The following is a 27,140-nucleotide window of genomic DNA, read 5'->3' on the forward strand; positions in this document are numbered from 1 at the left end:
AGGAGCAGGGAGGTACTACTGCAGTTGTACAAGGCCTTGGTGAGACCACACCTGGAGTATTGTGTGCAGTTTTGGTCCCCTAATCTGAGGAAAGACATCCTTGCCATAGAGGGAGTACAAAGAAGGTTCACCAGATTGATTCCTGGGATGGCAAGACTTTCATATGAAGAAAGACTGGATGAACTGGGCTTGTACTCGTTGGAATTTAGAAGATTGAGGGGAGATCTGATTGAAACGTATAAGATCCTAAAGTGACTGGACAGGCTAGATGCAGGAAGATTGTTCCCGATGTTGGGGAAGTCCAGAACGAGGGGCCACAGTTTGAGGATAGAAGGGAAGCCTTTTAGGACCGAGATTAGGAAAAACTTCTTCACACAGAGAGTGGTGAATCTGTGGAATTCTCTGCCACAGGAAACAGTTGAGGCCAGTTCATTGGCTATATTTAAGAGGGAGTTAGATATGGCCCTTGTGGCTACGGGGGTCAGGGGGTATGGAGGGAAGGCTGGGGCGGTGTTCTGAGTTGGATGATCAGCCATGATCATAATAAATGGCGGTGCAGGCTCGAAGGGCCGAATGGCCTACTCCTGCACCTATTTTCTATGTTTCTATGTTTCTAAAATATGACACCTTTAGTGCAGGATGAAGGCCCAGTAGAGAAAATAATGAAGAAAAGCTGTCTCTATTGGGAATTGGCACCAGAACTCATGACTTCTAGTACCACAAAGATGTGACCAAAACCCTCCAAGTAGATTAGTGAACCAAAGTTCAACTCCTCTCCCAGGCCAATATTTCCAGCACTGAGGCCCTAGACACAATCAATTGGCTCTGCTGGGCAGGCTATGCCATTCGTGAGTCCTGAACTGATAATCTATTTTGAGCTCTGACACAAACATAAGAAATAAGCTCTGCAGTGGTCATTGGATATTTAGCTTGTTACCATAGCAACTTCTCTGGGCTGAGATAAGAGGGAGTGATGAGATGTAGTTGATCTGAATGGTCTGATAACACACAGACCAGTCTCTCATCATGGTGTGAAGTCACTGAGGTGGCCAAGGTGCCTCTCTGAGCCATTCCTCTCACCCGAGCCTAAAACTATGTCAGGTCATTTCAGGTGCTTGTTGCACTCTGCCATGGTGGCTCACTCCACACTGGTGAAGAGGTCAGTTTAACCATTTCATTGCCATGGGAACACCGGCAGTGGGCTAAGTCCTCAATTCAATTCCCGTAAAGCAGCGTGCAGTAGTGGAGAGGACTGTGGTTTCTGCAGAGTGCATTATCATCAATGCATCTCTCTCTGTTCTGATATTGCTATAATAACTCCCCTTTAGCACCAACCCCATTAATACTCTCACTCCTGGGAACTGTTTTGTACTAGTGTATTCAAAACTCATCACAGCATCTCATTGTGTACAATCAAATAGACATTATGCACAATCAAATATCATTTTCAAACAGGATACATATAATGGCTATAATGATTTGCAATCTTTGTCAGTCTCTGGATGAAAAATGCACTGCTCAATTAATATCCTTTTAATTCCACTTCACAATATCTTCAAAGATCTCTTCATCATCTCCGGCAACATCACATTCTGACAGTATTTCAGTTGTTCCTTTCGCATTTCTATCATGACCTCCTTTCTGTTTTATTCAATGCTCTCTCCAATAAAGGTTAAGAGTCTGTATGCTTTCCAGACAATATCATTTACCAATGCTGCTACTTTCAGGGATGCATTTATATTTATTCTCTCTAATCCTCAATGCCTCTTACTATTGTTGTTATCTTCTTCCGATCTGAAGCAGATCATTACATTCCAGTGACACACACGATGGTGGGCTTTGGATTATGTTATTGCTGTAATATACACTAGGATCCAAGTAGCAGCCAAACTAGTTGAACGTATCACCACCATAACAGATTTTATCAGCAAGCATGAAAAGGACTGTGTACAAAAGATGCCAATCTGGATGTTCCCAAGCCAGGAACTATAGCTAGTCTACTCCCTACTAAAGTCCAGGACTGTGGCATTCATATCAGGTAACCTTGTCCCATACAAGAAATTGAGACATAACTTTGATAGAACTATCTGAGATGCCAAGAGACAATACCAGTTTAAAATTGGGTCCCAGTCTATGAAGGCATGCTATAAAAGGCTACGAAATGAAGCTGGGCAGCATTGCCAACAACAGCACATCTCTTTCTGATGAGCTTCCCTCCACATGTTTTGAACAGAAGGGTATAGGTAAATCACCACACACCTCAACAGCCTCCAAAGCAACTGAACCCACAGTCACGATTGCAGAAATCAGATCAATCTTCAGGAGCGTGAACTTGCAGAAAACATCTGGCCCAGATGGCGCTCATGGCAGTGTCCCTAGATCCTGCAAAGAACAGCTGGCGAGAATATTTGCAGGCATTTTTAATCTCTCCTTACTTCAATCTGAAGTTCTATTTTTTTTAAAAAGACCACTTTCATCCACTACCTAAGAAAAAAAAGTGACATACCTAATGATTGCCACCTGAAGGCTCTGTCATCTACTATCATATGGTGCTTCAAGAGGCCGGTCATGGTACACATCAGTTACAGCCTCCCAGACAACCTTGGCCCACTGTAATTCATCTACAGTACTACCAAAACAGGTCTATTGTGGACACCATCTTCCTGGCCCTACAATAATCTTTGAAGCATCTGGACAGTAAAGACATCTATCTTAGATCTTTGTTTATTGACTGACTACAACACCATCTTCAAGACTACAATTCCAAGCAAGCTTATCTCCAAAGTCCTAGATCTGGGGCTCAACATCTCCCTTTGCGTTGGATCCTTGACTTCCTGACCAACAAACAGCAATCAGTGAGGACAGACAACTATACCCCTGCCACAATTGTCCTCAACACTGGTGTCTCCCAAGGCTGCATCCTTGGTCCCTCACCAATTTTTATTAATGCACTTTTGAAAACATTCTACACAGATGCATCTTGGCTCGGTATGGCAATTGCACTTCCTGTGACTGTAGGAAAGAAACTTAAGAGAATTGTGGACATCACGAAAACCAACCTTCCTCCATGGACTTATTGCTGCCTCAGTAAAGCAGCCAACACAATCAAAGACCCCACCCAAGCCAGTTCTCCCCCCTACCATCAGACAGAAAATACAGAAGCCTGAAAACATGTACCACCAGGTTCAAGGCCAGCTTCTATCCTGCTGTTATAAGACTATTGAACAGTCCTTTTGTACAATAGCTAATTTACCAATTTAGAATTCTGCTAACTACCTGAAGCTGGACAGCACAGCAGCGACCCCACTTCCAGAGGAGACTGAGGTGATCGAGCCCCCACTACCCCACTCTAACCAATTTTTACTGGAGCACCATCGAGAGTGTCCTGACTAGCTGCACCACTGTCTGATATGGGAAATGAAAGGCATATGACCTCAAGACCCTACAAAGGATTATGAGGACTACTGAGAGGATCATTGGGGACTTTCTTCAACCCATCCAAGATGTTTATCAGGAGAGCTGCATGCAGAGCCCTTACCATTGTCAATGATCCCTCCCTTCTGTGTAACATCCTCTCTGACAGCCATTGCTTTGACCCCCTACCATTAGGTAGCAGGTATTGTAGCATTAAACAAAGACTGTTAGGATGGAAAACAGCTTCTTCCACCAGGGCATGAGATTACTGAACTCCCTGCCAGCACCCAGATCTCATCACATATGAAGCACCATTAATGTATACTGTTTACTTTTTGACTTCTGTCGTAAATGCACCTTCTTATTTGATAAATTATTTGTGGTAGTATTACCTTATGTGCTGTGTGTGAGTTATACATACTGTGTTGTGCACCTTGGTCCAGAGGAACATTGTTTCATTTGGTGGTACACATTTATATGGATGAAAGCCATAAACTTGAACTTGACCTTGAAACTCCCATTATCATCCGTCTGGGAGCAATTAACTCAGTAAAGGATAGGAATAGGACCTGGGACCCTCCTTCCCCCTTGGGATGGTCCAGGACCAGGAAGGACTCCTTACACATGAAGATGGTGATGTGTTACAGGCCAGCATTTACTCACTATCAGTTATGCATTTTGATTATAAATGTAACTTCTGACCTGCGAATGGCTTCTTCCAATTTCTTTGCCTTGTTCTCATCCAGCTGGACCTGGTTGGTCCTTGCTTCCTCCTCTTCAGGTGATGAAGCAGGGATTCCTTGCAGCAGCCATCTTTCTCGCATGGCTTTGGACTGAGTGAGGAAAGGAGAAAGACTTATTGAAAACGTTAATCTGCAGAGCAGGGAAGTCACAAAACCTTGCTCTCCAATTGTAATCAACCTGCCCATAGCTGTTTAGGCCCTGTTCCCTGAAAATGCTTCTCGAAACATTGTCTTTCTCTGCCACTTTAAGACACCATTTAAAACCAACCTATCAAAGCAAGCTTCTGGACATCCAGTTTAATGTCTCCTTGGACCATAAGACAGTAAGATATAGGAACACATTTAGGCTATTTGGACCATCAAGCCTGCTCTGCCATTTCATTTTGGCTGATCCATTTCCCTCTCAGCCCTAATCTCTATGCCCTAATCAAACAAGAATCTATCAAACTCTGCCTCAAATATACCCTAACACTTGGCCTGTGACAACAAATTTCACAGATTCACCACTCTCTGGCTAAAGAAGTTCCTCCTCATCTCTGTTCTACATAGACATCCCGCCATTCTAAGGCTGTATCCTCCGGTCTTAGACTCCCCCTACCATAGGAAACATCCTCTCCACGTCCACCCTATCAAGGCCTTTCAACAATCGATAGGTTTCAATGAGATCCCCCCTTATTCTTCTGAATTCCAGTGAGTGCAGGCCCAGAGCCATCAAATGCTCCTCATATGATAAGCCTTTCAATCCTGGAATCATTTTTTGTGAACTTCCTTTGAACCATCTCCAATGTCAACACATCCTTTCTTAGATAAAGGGCCCAAAGCGCTTACAATATTCCATGTGAGGCCTCACCAGTGCCTTATAAAGCCTCAAAATTACATCCTTGCTTTTATATTCTAGTCCTCTTGAAATGAATGCTAACATTGTATTTGCCTTCCTCACCACCGACTCAACCTTAATTTAGGGAATCCTGAATAAGGACTCCCAAGTCTCTTTGCACGCCAGATTTTTGTCATGCCTTTCTGTGACATGACATCATATTTTGTTTGATGAGATTCAAATTAAACAGTGGAATGTTCTACTATGCTAAAGACACTCGGTCAATAGAGGTTACTCGATTAATTTTGAAACAAGTTCAATAGTTTAGAAAACTTATTTCTTTAACTGAGATTGCTTTTGGATTTGATGGGAGGAAATTGCATGGATTTCAATAGATTTGTTGATTTGGTCCTTTAATTCAATGCCTGGCTGCTTCCTATTACTTTAATCAGGCAGCATTCCCATATTTAAGGGAGTTCTGTGGGGCAGAACAGGGTCAAACTCCAGCTGCAGAAAACACTCTGCAGGGCTGACACCTCCTCAAGTTTGCTCCATGACATATATGCAAATATTTTCACAGCCATTCTTATCTGCTTCATTTTAAAATTTATTATGAATAACATAAGATGCCCTAGTCAAATATCATTGGTAATGCAATGGTTGTTATAGTCCTTTACAGCTACTGTTAATTTGATTGACTGGTTGACATTGCCAAGGGGAAAATAAAACAGGGATTAGACCAACAGCTCTAATAATATGCATTTAATCATGGACCTTTAGTGCAGCACATGAAGAGCAGTTAAATGCTCTGCTGGCATTGTCCACAACAGGAGGGCAGAACTTAAAAATTAAGGCCGGGTCATTTCGAGGTGATGTGAGGAAACGGTCTACCAAGAGGAATTGAAATCTGGAAGTCCTGCTGGACCAAATGGATCAATGGAAAACCTCAGAACGTTAGCTGATGGATTTCTGTCAGGTAGCGTGTCAAGGAAAATGTGGGCAAATTAAATCCGAGTTGTCAGAGCAGAGTATCATCTGTTCCTGCATTCACAGTCCAAATACTAATTTTTGCTTATTCAGCAAACGGCTGTGTGTAGTGTGGTGGGGGGGGGGGGGGTGAGGGGTGGGGTTGGGGATTGAAGCAGGGAAATTTTCCAAACCTCAGTGAAGCACCAAGTACACAAGCAACACACTTGATTCCTTTCAAACAATTCAAATAGAGAAAGTGAAGGATGAACAATTAGCTCTGACCCTTTGGCAGGACTTTTCGACCCGAAACGTTGACTGTACTCTTTTCCTAGATGCTGCCTGGACTGCTGAGTTCCTCCAGCACTTTGTGTGACTTTTAACACCATAAATCAGCGAGTTGTTTTGTTATGTCTCCCCTCTCACTGTGAAATGGGGTCACCTCTTTTTCCCTTATTAGGGAGAGAGAGAGAGAGAGAGCCTGCAATATGTCGAATACCGGGTGAAAGAGTTGTCCTTGGTGTACTGCAAGTCTGTGTCTCTGTTGATGCTTTACTGATGCTTAAGTACTCGGTATGGAGCCCTGATGCTTTTTTGCTGGGTGGGGGAGCGGGATAATTGCTTTGCTGCTGCTTATGCATGCGAGGGGGAAGTTGGGAGGGGGCTTTGGGATTCTAACGTTTAACCGTCATTCATTCCTTGGGGCACTCCTCTGTTTTCTTGGATGTTTGCGAAGAAGAATAATTTTAGGATGTATATTGTATACATTTCCCTGACATTTAACGTACCTATTGAAACCTATTGAGAAATGCTGTGTGAGGTGATGCATTTTGGAAAGCCAAACTAGTGTAATACCTATATTGTGATGGCACAGCACTGAGGAGTGTAATGTATCACAGGTAGACAAGGTGGTGAAAAGGGTATTTAGTGCAGTTGGTTTCATCAGTTAGGGCTTTGGGTACAGGAGTTAGGACTTTACGTTGCAGTTGTATAAGTCATTGCTGAGGCTGCTGTTAGAGTACTGTGTACAGTTTTGGTCTCCCTGTTATAGGAAAAATTATGGTTCAACTGGAAAGAAAGCAGAAAAGATTTATAAGGATACTGACAGGTCCAGAGGGCTTGAGTTATAAGGAGGGGTTGGTCAGGTTTTTTATTCCTTGGCATGCAGGAGAATGGGAGACAAGGTTATAGAAATGTTTAAAAATATGAGAGCCATAGAGAAGGTGGACAGTAACAGTCTTTTCCCCAGCTTAGGCGAGACTAACTCTAGAGAGCATAGATTTAGAGTGAGAGGAACAAGCTGCTAGAAGTGGCAGATTGTTCCATATGTTTGAGAGGTAATAAATAGGTTAGATAAATAGTGTCATTTTTCCAAGATGGAAATGTCAAATCTCTGAGTGTATAAGTTTAAGATGAGAGGGGAAAGGTTGAAAGGAGGTTTACAAGGCAAGTTTTTTTTTACACAGAGAGGAGTAGGTGTCTGGATCTTGCTGCTGGGGAAAGTAGTGAGGCAGATATGATCACAAATTTAAACAGTCATATGAATAGGTAAGGAATGGAGGGGTACACTATGTGCAGGCAAATGAACTGTTTAAATTGCTGTCGTGGTCAGCATGGACATTTTTAATGGAGTCCACACACCATCAGGCACCTATTTACACTAATCCTAATTTAACCCATTTTATTTCCCCCACATCCCATCAACTTCCCCCAGATCCTATCTCTCATTTATACACCAGTAGCAATTTGGAGTGGTCAAGTAATGTATCAAGTCAGCCATTTTTTGAGATTTGAGAGGAAACCAGGGTACCAGTAGGCAAATAAAATGGTCACAGGGAGCACATAGAGCACTCTGCATCAGAGGTCACGGGAGCTGTGCAGTGGCAGCTCTTTCAGCCATGACTGTGATTCCGGGTTCTGGGTTTTCTGACCTACTTATTGGGAAACAGGGAAAACTACATGTGGGAGAAAGAAGATAGATGTGGTCTGCTACTGTAGCCCATCCACTTCAAGGCTCGGTATGACCTGCATTCAGAGATGCTCTTCTGCACACCACTATTGTAACATGTGGTTATTTGAGTTACTGTCACCTTCCTGTCAGCTTGAACTAGTCTGGCCATTCTCCTCTAATCTCAGTCATTAACAAGGCATTTTCACCCACGAAACTGCCACTCACTGGAAGTTTTTGGCTTATCATACCATCCTCTGTAAAATCTAGAGAGTATTGTGTGTGAAAATCCCAGGAGATCAGCAGTTTCTAAGATACTCAAACCACCTTGTCTAGCACCAACAATCATTCCATAGTCGAAGTCATTTAGATCACATTTCTTCTCCATTCCGATGTTTGGTATGAATAACAACTGAACTTCTTGACCATGTCTGCATGCTTCTGTACATTGAGTTGCTGCCATATGATTGGCTGATTAGACATTTACATTAGTGAGCAGGTGTACAGGTGCTAATAAAGTGGCCACTGAGTGTATGTAGAGCATGAACCACTTGGGACAAATGGCCTGTTTCTCCATTGTAATTACTGTATGCACATTACTAATCTCTCACCAGTTTCCGTGATAGAAAAAAGAACTTCTGGTTTAATTCATATCCATTTCTTCATCTGTAAGATCACCATCTTTTCCTTATAGTTGATATAGTGGTACCAATTGTCAGCAAGGGGTTAATGGGCTACATGGCCAGTTTCTATGCTATATGATTCCATGATTCCATGCTCCAGCCAATTCCCATCTTGTGTGCTGCCTCACCTCGTAGCAGGGTTGATGCAAATGCAGTTACAATTGGCTTATGAAGGCAGACGTGTGTTGGAACAGAAGGATATCCCCCGTCTGTAACAGCTGGCAGACCTAAAGTGATTTAACTCAATTACAATTGTCATCCATGTCAGCACTATCTGCTCAATATAGGCAACTGTTGGGCACAGCCAGAAGACCCTGCCGAAGCGACTTCTGCAGGAATCTGCTTTTAGAAACCTCATGTAAAGGTAAAAATATCCTGAGCTGGAACTCAGCAGTAGATGGGTAAAACTCTAATCAGCAGCTGCCAGTGAGTTAAAAATGGAATGAGCTCGAAATACCCAACAGGTCAAGTAGCTTCTGTGGAGCGAGAAACACAGGCGATGACCTCTTGTCAGTTTGACAAAAGGCCATTGTCCTGAAGTGCCTATCATCTCTTTCATTACCTGACCTGTTGAGTGGTTCCAGCGCTTTTCTGCTTTTATTTTAGATTTTCATCATCCCACAGTATTTTCCGATTCACTGACGAGTATTTTCCATATGCATTCTTACTAAGGTTGACCACAACTTGTAGCCCTCTCTTCCACCTGAACAGACTATACGGCAGGCTGACAAACAGGGTTTTCTGGAGAATGAGTCCTTCAGTGGCCGGTTAACAATCACCCCTGCAATATGTTGTCAGTTACAAAGCTCAAGCCTTCCGCTCACCAGATTTATCAGAATGTTTGTTTGACTTGAATCAAAACCATAGTCTGCAGTCGTTCTCAATTTTTATTACATAAATTTTTGGCAGCCTTATTCATCCCTTGTTGCTTGTGAAATATTACTGTAAAGTAGTCGATATAATTTTTAAAGCACCATGTGGAACCAGTTAAGGATTAAGATCCGAAGAACTGAAGTAACAACAGGCCCTATGATCTGCCAGCCAATAATTTCCTTTCTTATTGCACCAGATTTTTGTCCTAGGACATAGAACAGTGCAGCATGGGGAAAGGCCCCTCGACCCACAATATCTGCACTGAACATGATTTTGAATTAAATCATATTTCTTCTGCCTGTACACCAAAAATATACCTCTGTTCCCTGCACATTCACGTGTCTGTCTATCCACCTCCTAAATGCCATTGTCATATCAGCTTCCACCATGACCCCTGGCAGCCCGTTTCAAGCAGATACCAGTTTCTGTGAAAAACACCTGCCCTTCACCTTTCTTTTATACTTTGCTTCTCTCACCTTAAATGCACATCCTCTTTCAAAAAAACAAAGAACTTGCCTTTTCAGCTCTGGGTTTTGACATTGTCACCTAAAGGGGTGAAGGCTCTATTGTTGCTATGGTAACCTCCCGATAAAAAGAGGAAGCTACATCACCTTGTTGCCATAATTCAACAATGCAAGATTATGATAATTTGCATGAAATTTTTGATTTATTTTGTCACACTACATAAATATTTATTTGCATTTATTTAGCATTAAAACATTCCCAGGGTTTCCCTAGGAATGCTAAAGAACAAATTACAGTACGGTATCACATGAGACATGAGCACAGGAGTTAGGTCAAAGGGATTGATTTAAGAGGTGCCTCAGGAGGAGGGAGAGTAAATGAGACTGAAAGTTCTTGGGAGATATTTAGTGACCAGACAAGTGAGGTACAGCAAATAGAATTAGGATGCACAAGGAGACTGGGGAGGTGGAAGGACCATAGAGAGGTCACCAAGTTGTCAGTGGTAGCAACTGGTGCTGCATATATCAGGAAGGTACCTGGGTCTAAGATATATTGTGAGGATTTAACACAGAGAAGTCACAGGGGTCTTACATAGTAAAAACAAGATAAAAACAAACAATTAAAAAAATCAAAACCAACATATGACGGTGATGAAAATCTGAAGTTAAAAACAAAAGAAGATGGAAACCTTTGCTTGGAGCACTCTTCTATTCTTCATTTAATCTCTTCAACATCTTTTGATGAAGAACCATCAGCCTGAGGTAAAATGCTGATACTCTCTCCATAGAAACTGTCTAATCTGCCAATTATCCTGTTTTATTTCACATTCCCAGCATTCACAGTTCATTAGATTTACATTTTCCACTTTACCTACCCTCATGTTTGCTTGTCCTTAACCTCTTTTTGGATCATGTCTTAACAATTTTCAGTTCTCTTAAAAGTTATCAGTGTGAAAAGTTAGCTCTGTTTCTCTCTCGACTGATGCTGCCTGATCTGCTGGGTGTTTCTGGCATATTCCCTCTTAATTTGGAACAAAAATGTTCTGTTACTGGTAGATTAAAATTCTTCCATGTTTAGGTACTGGAAGAGTCTAACCCAAATGTAAGGTCAAGTCAGCAAAGGAATGCAGTAACTCATAATCACATCTAAGATGTGAATTGACCATCCCATTAGGAACGTTTATTCACAGACACTCTCAGCAGAGCCACCTGGAATAAATGAGCATGACAATATTGAGCATTTGACAGGAATTACAGGCTGAAGTTCTGACGTTGATCTCCTACCTTGTGGTGCTGCAGCTGAAGTATTTTGTCCTCGAGCTGGTGTCGTTTGTTCTCGATTTCTGTCTGCCTCTGCCTTTTTTCCTTCAAAGAGAGAGAGGGAGTGTTTTAAACATGTTGCTTTAACTGTTACCAGTTAACCCCTTATGCCAACATTCTAGCAATCAAATACTTCTCTTAAAACATAGAAGCAAAAGATTATTGAATAAAAAGAAAGATAGGCAATTCAGCTCTTTGATCATGTTGATACTCTCTCCCATTACCTTATTCCTGTGCTTCCCCTGAAACCCCGTGATGCCATTTGCATTAAGGTTTAAAAATCTCCTTCTTATCTATATTAAGTGACCTGTCCTCTGTAGCCCTCTGTGGTAAGAATTTCCACAGGTTCATCAACCCCTGAGGGAAGAAATTTTTTCGCAACCCAGACCTAAATCTGTTGGCTAAGTCTGTGATTCTATTTCCTAGAAAATCCAGCCAAGGCAAACTTCCTCCCAACATCCAGCCGCATCAGATTTTGTAACTTTCACTTAGATCTCATCTCACTTCTCTTAACTCTAGTGAATCCAGATCTTCTCTCTTCTCACACCTCTGCACATGCTCTATGGCAAACATACCCTCTTCAAGGTAAAGAGATCAAGCCTGCACACAATTTTCCAAGAATTATCTCAATGTAATTATAGCAAGGCATTCTTGCTCTTGGGCTTAAATCCTGTTGCTGCTAAGGCCAACATACCACTTGCCGTCTTAACTGCTTGCTGCAGCTGCACTCTTGCTTTCAGTAACTGGGGTACCAGGACACTTTGTACATCAATACTTCCCAAGCTCATAGTATTTTCTGCTTCCCTACTGCAGTGGAAGGACAGCCTCACAATTATATAGCTTTTTTCAATTATTTCCCACTCATTCACTCTAAGTCACCCGGAAGCCTCATTGAATCTTTCTCACAACCTGCAATCCTGCCCAGTATTACATTTGACTACCTCATTAAAATCATTGATCTGTTATGAGAGGCTTGTGCCCAACGATTGATATCTGCAGTACCATAATAATTAATACCTCCCAATAACAAAACTGCTACATACAGCAACATCGTCAAAACTTATTGAATTTTGAAAGGCATTGGAAAAGTGGATGCGGAGAGGATGTTTCATAGAATAGAGGGATGTCCATTTAGAATGGAAATGAGGAGGAATTTCTTTAGCTGGAAAGTGGTGAATCTCTGGAATTCATTGTCCTCAGGCAGTTTTGAGGGCCAAGTTCTTATGTATATTTAAGGCAGAGGTTGATTGATTCTTGCTTGGTCAGAGCATGAAGGTGTATGGGGAGAAGGCTAGGTTTTGATGATGAGGGAAAAAGGATCACCCATAATGATATGGCGGAGTAGACTCGATGGGCCACATGGCTTAATTCTGCTCGTATATCTTATGGTCTCACGGTATTAAACCAGACAACTGCTTTTTTATCAGTCTTGATTGAATGATAAATCAATTGAGTGATAAATATTTGCCAGGAAACTGGGTAGAAGTCTCCTACTTCTCTTCAAAATGGTACCAGTGAATATTTCGCAACCAACTCAAGAGAGCAGACAGGCCTTTGGTTTAAGGCTTCAGTTGAAAGACATAACTGATACACTCCCACAGTACCATTCTGCAGTGACAGGCTAGATTTCAGAGTCCAGATCTTTAGAGTGAGATGAACTCTTAACCTTCTGATTCAGAGGGCCCAGGGTTAAGCCTAGCTAGAGGATACAGGAGTGTGTTTATGCTCGGTGTCAGGTTTGAGGGCACAGACCTGAGAATGAGCATGCAAAGCCTGGCTTGAGGATGCAGCTGGTTTTTAAAGCAGAGGTTAAGAGTACGATCATATGTTGGGGTCATGAGCGTAAAGACCAAAACAGAGATCAAGAGCCGTATGTGGGTCTGAAGACAGAATGTGTGCAGAACCCAAAGTCAGGACCACACAGACAAAGCTGAGGCCAGGAATGCAGAGCAGACTAAGGACCGAGCGTGTAACTGGGATTGGCCATGCTCCTGCACTGTGGGTAGACTGCAGCCTTTAGTAGTCAGACCCTGAATCAAAATCCCAATAACTTTCATAACTTATCAGAAGCACCAAGTCAAATCCAGAGAAAAATATGTGAGTCCATTTGTGACACCTTCCATTTCCTTGACATAGTAGATGCAGGGATAATGGAGAGTGAAGAGACAGCTGAAACTGGAATTTCTTTTTTTTTTACACACAGAGTGGCTGGAATGCACTGCCAGGAAGGTGGTAGGGGCTGATACACGAGGGACATTTAAGAGACACTTAAACTGGTCAGATGGAGCTGAGTAGGGGGAGGGAGGGGAAAGATACTGACTGAGGCTAGAAGTGATAAGTGCTTGAAGAGACAAGAATAGTGCATTTCATCAGCTTGTCTTGCAATGTGTCTTTTCTGCACTAAGGTCTTGATTTCTCACACTTTTACTTCTCACTGCTTTTAATACATAGAACATAGCTCATTAGAGCACAAATGGGGCCCTCAAGTCCATGATGTTGTACCAACATTTTCAAAAGTTCAAAGTTCAAAGTATATTTATTATCTAAATGCATATATGTCACCAAATGCTGTCCTGAGATTAACTCTCTTGCGAGCATTCATAGTAGATACAAAGAAACACCATCGGATCAATGAAAATGTACACACAAAGCTGGACAAACAACTAATGTGCAAAAGACAATAAATTGTGCAAGTACAAAAAGAAAAGCAAAATAATAATAATAAATAAATCATAAATAATATTGAGAACATGCATTGTAAAGTCCTTGAAGGGAAATCCACAGGTTATGGAATCAGTTCAGTTGGGGTGGGTGAAGTTACTGACTCTGGTTCAGGAGCCTGATGGTTGATGGGTAGGAACAGTTCCTGAACATGGTGGTGTGGTACCTGGTTCCTGTACTTCCTTCTTGATGCCAACAGTGAGAAGAGAGCATGGCTAAGATGGTGTGGGTCCTTGATGATGGATGCTGCTTTCCAGCAACAATGCTCCTTAGTGCTCAATAGTGGGGAGGGCTTTAGCTGTGATGTGCTGGGCTGTATCCACTACTTTTTGTAGGATTTCCATTCAAGGACCTTGGCATTTCCATAGCAGGCCAGGATGCAACCAGTCGGTATAAGTTTTGGGTAACATGCTAAATCTTCACAAATATCTAAAAACATTGGGACATGCCTTATTTGTAATGGCATTTAATCTATTCTAAGATCAATTAAACCCTTCCCTTCTACATAGCCCTCCATATTTCTATTATCAATGTAGCTATCTAAGAGTTTCTTAAATGTCCCTAATGTATCTGCTTCTACTACCACCCCTGATAAGACATTCCATACACCTACCACTCTCTGTGTAAAGAACGTAATTCTGACATCCCCCTATAAATTCCTCCAATCACCTTAAAATTGTCCCTCTGGTATTAGCCATTTCTGCCCTGAGGAAATACCACTGGCTATCCACTCTATCTATGTGACTTATCATCGGGCCACCTCTCCTTCCACTTCATACCAAAGGGAAAAGCCATGGTTCGTTCAACCTATCTTCATAAAAACATGCTGTTGCGTCCAGGCAGCGTCCTGGTAAAAATTCTTTGCACCCTCTCTAAAGCTTACACATTTTTCCTACATTGGGGCAACCAGAACTGAACACAATATTCCAAGTGTGATATAACCAGGGTTTTACAGAGCTGCAACATTACCTCACGGCTCTTGAACTCAATCCCCCAACTTGTGAAGGACATCAAACCATATTCCTTCTTAAAAGTCCAATCAACTTCGAGGCAACTTTGAGGGATCTATGGATATGGGCCCCAAGATCCCTCAGTTACTCTACATTGCCATGAATCCTGCCATTAACTCTGTTTTCTGCCTTCAAATTCAACCTTCCAAAATAAATCACTTCCCATTTTTCTGGGTTGAACACCATTCGTCACTCCTCAGCCCAGCTCTGCATCCTATCAATGTCCCATTGCAACCTACACCAACCCTCATTGTCTACAACTCCACCAACCCTCATGCTATCTACAAATTTGCTAACCCACCCTTCCATTTCCTTATCCATGTCATTTATAAAAATCATAAAGAGCAGATGTCTGCAGAACACCTCTGGTCACCGACCTCCAGACCAATTATATTTCCACACAGCCAAATTTCCCTGCAGGATTCCTGACCTTCTGATTAAGCCTACCATGTTATCAAACACCTTACTAAAATCTATATACACCATGTCCACAACTCTACATTCATCAACAAACAAGAGAAAATCTGCAAATGCTGGAAATCCAATCAACACACACAGTGCTGGAGGAACTCAGCAGGCCTGGTCCTGCTTAAGAGTCTCGGTCCAAAATGTTGACTGTACTCTTTTCCATAGATGCTGCCTGGCCTGCTGAGTTCCTCCAGCATTTTGTGTGTCTACGTTCATCAATATACTTTGTCACATCCTCAGAGAACTCAGTCAGGCCTGTAAGACATGATTTGCCCCTCACATAGCCACGCTTACTATCCTTAATCAGATTATGCTTCTCCAAATACACATAATTCCTGTCTCTAAGAAACCTCTCCAATAATTTGCCTCCTGTCGAAATAAGACTCTAAGGTATGTAATTTCCAGGGTTATCACTACTTCCTTTACTGTACAAAGCAATAATATTTACCAGTCTCCAATCATCTGATACCACTCCTGTGGCCTGTGACGACGCACAGATCATTATTGAGGGTTCAGTAATCTATTTCCTTGCTTTCCACAATAACCAGGATTATATCCTGCCTGGCCCTCGGACTTATTTATCCTAATGTTTTTCAAAAGTTCTAGTATATCCTCTTTCTTAATATCAACATGTTCCAGCATATCAGCCTGTTTTACACTGTCCTCACAAACATCGAGCTCCCTTTCACTGTGAATTCTGAAGCAAAGTATTCATTAAGGGCTTTTCCTACCTCCTCAAACTCTAGGCACACATTTCCTCTACTATCACTGATTGGTCCTACTCTCACTCTAGCCATCCTCCTGTTCTTTACATATGTGTAGATGCTTTAGGGTTTTCCTTAATTTTACATGCCAAGACCTTGTCATGCCCCCTTCTAGCTCTCCTAAGTTTATTCTTCAATTTCTTTCTGACTATCTTGTAACTCTCTAGGGCCCTGTCCAATCCTTACTTTGTAAACCTTAATTAAGCTTCTTTCTTTCTCTTGACTAAAAGTTCCGCATCTCTTATCAAACATGGTTTCTTCACCTTACCTTTCCCCATCTCAACAGGACAAACATATCCAGAACCCCCAGCAAGTTCTTCCTAAACAGCCTCCACATTTCTGTTGTGGACTTCTTGAGTACGCCTGTATCCAATTTATGTTCCCCAGTTCCGGCCCAATAGCATTACAATTCACCCTCCCCCAATTAATTACTTTCCTATACCATCTGCTCCTATCCATCCCCAAGGCTATAGTAAATGTCAGGGAGATATTGAAATAATCTCCCACTGAGAGATCTGACACCTGACCTGGTCCATTGCTCAGCACCAAATCCAAAATGGCCTCTCCTCCAGTCAGCCTGTCCACATATTGAATCAGAAATCTTCCTGGACACACCTTAAAGAATTCTGCCCTATCCAAACTTTTTAACGTTTTGTAAAATTTATGTGTGAGTTATATTCTGCATGTTGGCTGCACCTAAATGTGTGTGATGTTGTACCTCACTGTATGTAGCACATGATTTCCTTGATTGTTTAAAAAAAGGGGTTACCTGTTCAGGTCTCAGAACTCTCTGGTATTCTTCACTGAGAGAGTGATGAAACATTGGAATTCTTTGCAAAAGAGGCTCAGTCACTGACTGTATTCAAGATGGAGATTGATAGAATTTTATATATTATGGAAATCAAGTAACTTGAGGTTGATACAGGGAAGTGTCACTGAAGTAAAAGATCAGTCATGATCTCAGTGTAGGTTGGAGACAGCAGAGGGAACCGAATGGCCTTTCTCCAATTTGTACTCTTTATGTTGTGGTTGAGAGGCATCATCATTGTCCCAGGTCCAAATGTGCATGCTCATTTATTGTCATGGATCTGTGAATGCTCAGCTTACAAGCTCTCAAGTAAGCTCACTGAATAGTATCTACACCAATGTTTCATGGGCTCAAACTTTTGGCAATTTCTATACTGCGTTCAAGTAAAGGTCACAGTAAATGTGCTAATAAATTATGGATCTAAGAAGAAGAAAAAGTTGCAAACTGAAGATCTTAAAATAAACCAAAATCCCCTCACTTGCTAATGTTTATGCTATTAAGGAGAAACAATGTCAAAATTAAGCCCAGAGTTCTATTCCCACTGTAGAAACCTGGCAGAACTCCATGCTTCAGTGATATGAGCATTAAGTTTACCACTCTGTTTTATACATCGAGGCAGTGAAAGTTATGATGAGGTTTCAAGTTCAAACATTATATCACGTGTATAACTCAAGATTCAAATTTATTTGTGACATGTACATCAAAAAATACAGTGAAATGCTTCATTTGTGTTAACAACCAACAGATCCAAGGGTGTGCTGGGGACAGCCCGCAAGTGTTGCCGCACATTCCAGCACCAACATTACATGCCCACAGTGCTGGGCAGGACATAAGAAGCAACAAAACAACAACAGTAAAAGAAGCCCCCTGCATCTCATTTCCTGCACCGTGTTCCCAACATCCATCGCTCTGTACTTGCCCAAATGCAAAGACTTCTGGTTAGGCAATGCCTTGGTATTAAAATTCTCAGCTTCGTTTTTATGCACTTCTCTATCTTTGCTGCCTCCTATAACCTTACAGTTTTCTGATCACACTCCTCCTGTTCAGGGCTCTAATTTCTCCCCAACAGGAGTTGCTAAGTTTTCAATGACTAGGAACTCCAGTGTTACCCTCTCTAAAGCTTCTTACCTTTCCCGTCCCTACTTTCTGACACTCTCTCGTTAAAACCTCATCCTATGACCAAGCCTTTCTACTCCTTCCTTTTGCAGCTTGGTTCCATGTTTTGTTTGGTTATTGCTCCTGTAAGAACTTCACTCCACTTCAAGTGTTACATAAAGGCTGCTGAGGGCTAGATAGGTGGTGTTCAGGATTGGCAACACAGGAAAGTACAAAAGGTCCAGATATGGCCTCCTGAAAGCCATGTCACATGCAAAGTGGCAATTCCAGACCAAACTTAAATCACAGGAGCATATTTGACAGCTGCAGCAGGGTTTGAATGCTATCACCTCCAATAAAGCAAAGTCAAGTAACAAGGCTTCGCTCCCAGATGGACTCAATGCCTTTTATGCTTGCTTTGACTGACAGAAGATGGAGACGCCTTCACAAACTCCCATAAACCCCGTTGACTCAGTGATACTGGTCTCTGAGGCTGACATGAGAGCATCCTGCAGGAGGGTAAACCCATGGAAAGCATCTGACTTAGACGGGGTACCTGGCTGAGTACTGAAGACCTGTGCTAATCAACTGGCTGGAGTGTTCACTGACATCTTTAACCTCTCGCTTCTGCAGTCTGAGGTACCCAGCTGCTTTAAGCAGGCTTCAATAAATCCAGTGCCCAAAAAGAACATGGGAACCTGCCTCAACAACTATCGTCCAGTAACACTCACATCCACTGTGATGAGGTTGGCCATGAAGGATATCAGCTCCTGCCTGAGGAGAGACTTGGATCTGCAACAATTTCCCTACCATCATAACATGTCAACAGCAGATGCTATTTTGTTGGCTCTTCATTCAGCTCTGTAACATCTGGACAGTGAAGGTGCATGCGTCAGGTTGCTCTTCATTGACTACAGCCCTACAGCTCAGCATTCAACATTATCATCCCCTTGAAGCCAATCACTTAGTTCCAGGACCCAGATCTTGATAACTCCTTGTGCAAACGGATCCTCAATTTTCTCACTTGCTGTTGATGAATTGGCATACAGCAAGGAGATTGCAAATCTGGTTGAATGGCGCCACAATATTCAATCAGTTTTGCATGAATCAGCCAGAGGTTTATCACAAGACTTAAAACACTGTCAATGTCATATGTGATATTGAGGTAATGATTTTCAAGTCTTTATTTTCCTGTAAGTGCTGCAAGAAAATGAGATTAAAAGTAGCATACATTTGCATATATATACTTTGATGATAAATTTGAGGTTTACTTTGACTGTTACTTGTTCGCATTACTGCCTGGAATAGAGCTTCCAATGCACAAAGTTGCAAGATGCTGCAGTCGATTATATAATCAGCCATGTCCAGCATGGTCACAACCATCCCTATCATTGAGGACATCCTCAATGGATGGTACCTCAAGGCGGAATCTATCATTAAGGACCCTCACTGTTGGGGCCATGCCCCCTTCTTACTGCTATCCAGGAGGAGGTACTGGAGCATGAAGTCCCTCACTGAATGATTTTTTGAGGAGATTCAGATTCATTGATCACATGCACATGGAAATATACGGTGAAATGCATTATTTGCATTGACAACCAACACACCTAAAGATGTGCCAGGGGCAGCCTGCAAGTGTTGCTATGCATTCTTCCTTTCTGCCATCAGTTCACAAACCTTGTTCCTTTTATTTGAATTATTTATTTTTTTATAAATGTCTTTATGGTGTGCTGAACTGCTGCTCCAAAGATGTACTGATTGTTCATTTAAAATGGTCCCATGATTAGGCTAGGGTTAAATCAGGGGTTGCAGGGCAGCGTGGTTTGAAGGGCCAGAGGTCCTATTCTACACTGTATTGCAATAAACAAACAAACAAACAAATAAATAAATAAAATTTTTACAAATCATGTAATTTGTCAGTAGCAATAAATCTGATTCTGATATTGGGTTTTATTCTGAAAGAATTTCAATACATGAGTAAAGCTGCCTTACACAAGGCCTTGAAGTGGTCAGTACCCTCAGATTTAGATTCTTTAAAAGGATACACTTGCTATAGAGAGAATGTAATGAGAGTTCACAATATTTCTTCTAGGTCTGAGGAGAAATTGAGTAGGGATTGGTGAGGTTTGGAAGAATGAGAGGTGACCTTATAGAAGTAAGGAACTTTCTTTCAGGGGCTCACTAGGTACAAGGAAGATGTTCCCTCAGACTAAAGAACCTGGAATGAGGGATCACAGAATCAAAATAAGGAGTAGACTCTTTATAACTGAAATTAGGAGAAATTACACTTAAAGGATGCTGAGTCTTTGGGATTCTTTATCTTGTTAAGCCTTGGAGGCTCAGACATGGATTCAATACAAAATTGAGAATAGGTTTCCTGGAATTAAAGGAATTAGTAGATGGTGAAGGAAATCTAAAGTTGAAAATTAGCCTCAGTTTTTCTGATTGACAGAGTGGCTCAAAGATCTGCACAACCAACTCTGATTTCAGTTTCTGATTATCTTATTTCCAGCACTTGCACTTTATTGCTTTTTAAATATGTTTTTGTAACGCTGATAGAGTGATAACTCCTGGCCCAGAATATAGGCAAGAACCCATTACTCTTTCTCAAAGACAGGAGAAAAAGACTGCATTAAGAGATGGAAAGAAAAGAGACTGAAAGGCAAAAAGAAAAATTAAAATCAGATATTTCTGAAAAAGCCCTCACTTTTCCCTAAATTACTGGATAAGATTGAAAAGTTTAGGTTTTTCCTTTTCCTGTTGGGTTAACTAGTTACCGTGTACTTTGAATGATATAATTGTTATAACACAGAAGGAGCCATGTAGCCTGTAGTGTCAATGCCTTACAGACACATTAATTAAAAGACGTTGTATAAATCAACAGCAAATTCTGGAGGATTGCAATTCAGGGCTTATGTCTAAATTAGCATACATATGATGTGCGTCATTAAAACGTTATGACTGCCTGTCAGGATCAATGCTTAACAGATTTGAGAAGGACAGAAGTTTATTGGTGCATCCCATTATAATTATGGCAAAAAATAAGAGTTCATTTAAATAATCAGGTGCTACCGTGAGGGGTTTTTCTCTTGGGAGCAGAGGAACATTAAAGATCTGACCTTCTTCATGTGAGGATGGCAGGGTTTAAAACGAGAATATTAATTGTACCAGCATTCGCTCTAGCCTCATGTGATTTACTATTGAGAGTTAGGCTGGAATGCAGTCTGTGGGAGGGACTTGGAGCAGAGAATTTTTGAAACCCCAGCTGAACTCTTAAACACTATTAAGGGCAGACAGTTATACACATACAGAAGAAATGACAGGGAAATTAAATGACAGCCCTCTGATATATCCAGCCTGTTCCCATTCAGTTGTGACACTCTTAGCATTGGGATAGACCGTTTCTCTGGTCCACACAAATATATGGTGTGCCAAATATTGTTTGGTGTGTAGTCAGTCAGTGATTTCTGATTTTTATGCTCACAGAAGCAATCAAGCTAGCAGAATCCATTCAGTCTGGTCTTCCATTCAGCATGATGAAGGCTGATCTGTCCCCTAGCTCCATTTAACTCAGACAGAATAACAAAGATCCATCAATTTCAGATTCAGGCTTAGCAATCAAATGTATAAATTAGGAGCAGCACTGTGCCCATGGACCCTTGAACCTACTCTGCCCTAAATTGAGATCATGGCTAAACTGACTGTAATCCTAACCCTGCATTCCCATCTATCCTTCGTAACCTTTCATCTTCTTGCTTAGCAAGCACCTATCTACCTCTGTTTTAAAAATATTTAAGGGCTTTGCTTCCATTGTGCTTTGAAAAGGAGAGTTTCAAAGACTCATTACTCTCTGACAGAGAAAAAAAATATCAGGACATCTGTGTCTTAAATGGGAAACCTACTATTTTTAAACATTGGTTCTTAGTTCTAAATTCTCCCACAAGAGGAAATATCCTTTCCACATCAACCCTTAAATTCTAGTCCAGAACACTCTCAATCTTCTAAACTCCAAGGAATACAAGTCAATCCTGTTCAACCTTTCTTCACAGGACAACTTATTCATTCAAGATATTAGTCCAGTAAACCTCTGAACTGCTTCCAACATATTTAGGTCTTTCCTTAAATAAGACCAATACTGTGCACAGTACTCCACATGTGGCCTTGCTAAAGCTCAATGTAATCACACTGCTATCACCAGCAACGTCAGGGTCCATAACACTGTAGTAGAAGCAAGGCAGCTTTAACTCAAAGGGTTTGCTGGGAAGAAGTTACAAATGAAGCATAACCTCTCTACTTTTGTTGTTGGATTCCATTTTCCAATAAATAATAACATTCTGTTAGTTTTTTTGTTGTTCACTCTATCTGTATTTTAGCTTTTTATACCTGTCACTAATCCAGCATCAGTCTTATTTGTGAAAGAGTCAATTTTTTCAACTATTCTAACTTATTTCCCAAGAAATCTAGCTCTGTTTTTAGACAATATCCTTCTTCCCCAGACTTTCCAACTAGAAGAAATAGTTCCTTTTCATAAATTCAACTTAAACTCTTAAAAGTGATGACGAAATCATTCATTCCAGAAAATTCAAGTGAAAATGAATGAGTACAGTGTATTTGGTAAGTTTGTGGGGTGTGCAGTCAGAATGAATGGGTTAAATCAGCAATGTTAGCAATGCAACTGTGTTAGGTAGAATGTGACGTTGCTTTCACCTCCATTGCAACACTTTATTGTGTTTTTTCCCATTTAATTCAGCCTTTGAAATTTGTATTTCAATTATCTTGGTGGATGGGTGCGAAAATCTGTTTTGCTTTTTATTTGTTCTAACCAATATATTAACATTTTGAAATATGAAAACTGATTACCCGCAAAAATAAGCCATCAGTTTGAAACTGATCTGGGAGTTATAAAACTGTACAGAACATTATGATTTCAAAGCTCACCTCAGTTGCAAACCCGTCAGTAAGTGCATCTCTGGAGATACATCATGCTTTTTGATAAACATTTTAATAAATAATGAAGTTTTAAAGTGATGTGTTTTTAAAAAATGTTTAATGCATTCTTATCATCACAGAAGGCTCTCAACAGAGGTGAAATAAGTTGAATGCTTTATTTTCGATTCCAGCTGCAAGTATGAACCTTCGATCAGATCACATCATGGAGGGAATAGGTATTGCTGAGCAGCACTTGTAATTCAATATGGTATTAGAATCTGCACCACTCGTTAACATTATCATGGGCTCAAATGCTCTTATAATCTGACATTTTCCATGCAATAATTGAAGAAACATTTTTCAAATGTTTGCATCAGAAATAACAGCATTAGTTCAAGAGGCAATATGATTTTTAATGAATTACAGAAATCTCATTAAAGTGGGCATGAATGCAGGGAAAGAAAATATCAATTAAATCTTTGAGAGATGGCAGAACAGCAAGCTATAAAACCGAATATATTTTTTGGAAGCAGCTGTATGTTCATATTTAGAGCAACATTAACGCATGAGTCAGTCCTGAACCTAACTAAAAATATTCTAGCATTCCAAAGGACTGTTCCTGCAGAAAATTACTGCCCAGAGCAGCTGAATTCTCAAAGACATGGGATCTCATGTATGTAAACTTTGCAAATATCACACAGCTGACGCTTGAGGGTACTTGGGAAGAGTTTTGTTTCCATCCACGTTCAGCCTCCACCCCAGCCCACCGACTGGCTGAAACCCAGAAGCAGCTATTATTAGAAATTCCCAAACGCTTCTCCACCCGAACCATTCTCAGTGGTTCGAGATAAATGAACCCAGCAAAGTAGCTGCCCTTCTAATTAAAATTGTCTGTGCAAACACCTTGGCTTGGGAATGAGAAGCAACTGTTATAAGTCCTGGTGAAAGGTTGTGGGAGAAGTCTCCTGTGCCCAGCCCCTAACTGACAGGGCCAGTTCCAGCTCATGCCAGCTCCATTCAGTTTAGTTCTACTTCCCATTGCTATTTGGCACAGTCACTGCTCAAGCTTCCCATGTCACTGGAAAGGCCTACGAGCTAGATGAGGAGTGTTGATCATTTTATCCCACAACATTCGACATATAAAAACTCTAAGCCAGCTGCAGATGCACAGTGAGAGGTCAGTTGAAGAAAATCAGTGCCTCTCAGGTATGAACCAAGCAACAAGTAGTTGCGTCTATATAGAACATAGAACAGTACAGCACAGGAACAGGCGCCTCATCCCATAATGTAAGTGCAGACCAAGATGTTAAATGAAACTAATCCTGCGTAAGTTTTTTACGCAGAGAGTGGTGAGTGCGTGGAATGGGCTGCCGGCGGCGGTGGTGGAGGTGGGAACGATAGGGTCTTTTAAGAGACTCCTGGATAGGTACATGGAGCTTAGAAAAACAGAGAGCTATGGGTAAGCCTAGTTAATTTCTAAAGTAAGGGCATGTTCTGCACAGCTTTGTGGGCCGAAGGGCCTATATTGTGCTGTAGGTTTTCTATGTTTCTGTTTCTAACTGCCTGCATGTGATTCATATTCCATCTGTTCATTTGCCTATTCTATATTGAGTCTAGTGTTATGATTTTCATATTTCAGTTATACTTGTGTAATCTTGTGTGTGTATATATATATATTGGTTGATTAAGCATTCCTGTTTGTTTAAAAAATTTATTATGGGTTATATTTATAAATATGTGAACCACATACGTCATTAGACTATCACATGATATGAGGATGCTTTGCTTAAAGCAAACCTGTAGTTAACTCACATTTTGGACTCCCACGTCTTCCTTTGAATTAGTTTAATGTTTTGAAGTTACAAAGCAGAACATCTTTGATGTCATAAAACAACTTCAGGTGTTTTATGAGAGTGATTAGGGAAAGAAATTGATTGTACTATGTGAAAGTTTTGAGTCAGATGATCAAAAGCTTGGCCGAAAATGTATTATTTGAAGAAGTGGGGGTAGGGAGTTAGATAGGATTAGGTGAGGTAGGAGGGGGTGGAAATTCCCGAGTTTGGCGACCAAGCAGCTGAAGGCAAAGCTGTCAATAGTGGAGCAATGAAAATCAGGGATGTGCAAGCCATCAGAATTGGAAGAGCACAGAGACTTTAGTGTAACAGGAACGTCAGATTGCTAGTAAACCTTCAATTTGCCATTTGAAAGATTGTTGATTCTCCATATTCTGCCTCTGGACCACCAACATTGCTCAAACAAAGGAGTGCTGGATTATTAATATAAGTGCCCAAATCCCAACCAAAATATCTAACAGTTACAGCTCTGATAAAGGAGAGTTATTTAAAAATCACTGGCCCAATTCAGAATGAAGTGGATTTCTGCAGGAGGCTTTTAATAACAGGCTCTAAGCACCAGTTTTATTTTAAGAATGTAGGACTGCTCATTAGGCCACAATCTGTGTTTTCTTACTTGAAAAGATGCAGCAAGTTAAAAATGAAATTTACATATCTTACATGCAACATTTTTTTTCCTAATGTCGCAAGTTCTTATGAACAAAGATTGAATACATTTTAAATCTCCTGCAGAAGGAACTGCCAAAATAAATTTAGTTTGTTCAATGTTGATATTCTGTAACTTATGTGTGCAGCAAAAACTGTCATCAAAGGGTTAAAGCCAAGTGAAGACTGAAGTTTAAATCTTCGGCCCTCAGCGGCTGGAGTACTGTTTGGGAACGTTCTGCTTTTAATCACACACAGCAACCCGGTTCAGGATCTGCGTCCTCACTACAATCTTTTTGTTAATGATCACTGGATTTAGCCTGCATGTTACCATTTGTGAAAAAAAAATCATCTGTTTACCCAGAGGAAAGAAAATGAAAATGAAGCAGAGACCATATTAGCAGGACTGACTGCAAACCCCAAATAACGGAGTTAAAAATATCACAACATATTTGTACATAACATACCATGCAGGAGCATATTTTAACACAATTGTTGGTAAAGATTTTATTGACTTGTAGACCTGGGTGGAAGTTCATCAGGCTTCATTGTAATGTTCTACCTCTTTCCAGCTGCGTCTCCTATAACATGACATATGGACTGAATGTAGTGAAAAGCTAAAAATCTGCCAGAGAGGAGGTAAAGAGAGTTGACTTACTGCTATGGCTTGAAGTCTCTGTTTCTGCAGTTCGGCCTCTGCCATCCTAGAGGAGGGATACAGAAGAGTGTAGTCACCAAACAGAGCGTAGCTGAAGCACTCAGGTAAGTTGAAGAAAAAGGAGAGTGGTGGGATGGGGGCAGGAGGTGTAGGGGATTTAGCTTGAAAGAGCTCTCCCTGCGAGACGCTATTGCCGGCAAGATGTACTGCAAGGACTCATTTCAGCCACTAGATCAATGCCTCCTTCAGCTGTAATGTGAGGGCATTTTCTCCACACTGCTGACACGAGCCTCATGTGTGCACGAGAAGGAGCTGAGCAGAGGAATAGCTGGCATGTCTATCATTTTTCTGCTTTGACGTGCTGCTAACTGCTTGCTCCTCCTAGAATAGGGTCATGACAGAGGGGGCCTCAACACTGCAACAATGTGTAATAATGACCCCTGGGTGGAAGCATATTACTCTATGTGATATGTACGTGGTAGGCAAGAAGGTGTGATAGTGCGTATGTGTGTTTGTGTGTATATGTGTGTCAGTGTGTGAATGTGGATGTATGGGAGAAAGAGAAAGCAAAAGATCATATAAAAAGCCCATTAGGAATCCCACTAAAAATAGTCCAGACAGCCTTTTTGCTTTACTGCTATTTTTCCAGCTTTGCTGCCAACTTCCAGTTTAGGAGCAGAACTTATTCCATGTGGTTGGAAGCCAGTAGTTTCTCACAAAACTCCAAGAGGTGACGCGCTCCTAATGTTGACATCGCATTCCAGATTTTGAAAGCTGAAAGCATTCTGTTACCCTTTTTCATTGCGAGGGTTCCTTTGTAAATTTTAAAGATCAAAATATAAAAGAAAACACTCAATGACACTGTAACCTTGGGAATGTGGGAAAATCATAAAGTCATTCTGCAACATAGGAGGCCATTTGGAAAATGAGGTCCAGTTGGTCCCACTCTTTCCTTCATGTA

The 27,140-nt window shown here is 41.1% G+C and overlaps 1 protein-coding gene across 3 annotated transcripts in view; it reads right to left on the reverse strand.

Moving 5' to 3' along the window:
• LOC140197761 (PALM2-AKAP2 fusion protein-like) overlaps positions 1 to 26,458 on the reverse strand; it is a 390,825-nt gene extending 364,367 nt beyond the window's left edge. For 2 of the 3 annotated variants that reach the window (XM_072258189.1, XM_072258188.1), the window contains exons 1-3: positions 26,180 to 26,457; positions 11,193 to 11,273; positions 4,117 to 4,247 (exon numbers count right to left, since the gene is read on the reverse strand). In XM_072258189.1, coding sequence (XP_072114290.1) covers positions 4,117 to 4,247; positions 11,193 to 11,273; positions 26,180 to 26,224 — 257 coding nt within the window. In that variant the 5' untranslated portion in view covers positions 26,225 to 26,457. Of the gene's footprint in view, positions 1 to 4,116; positions 4,248 to 11,192; positions 11,274 to 26,179 lie in introns of all 3 variants that reach the window. The other variant, XM_072258190.1, reaches the window with a different exon arrangement.
• Positions 26,459 to 27,140: the final 682 nt, after the last annotated feature.

The sequence above is a fragment of the Mobula birostris genome, chromosome 5 (assembly GCF_030028105.1).
Source record: "Mobula birostris isolate sMobBir1 chromosome 5, sMobBir1.hap1, whole genome shotgun sequence".
In the NCBI taxonomy this organism is placed as follows: Eukaryota; Metazoa; Chordata; class Chondrichthyes; order Myliobatiformes; family Myliobatidae; genus Mobula; species Mobula birostris.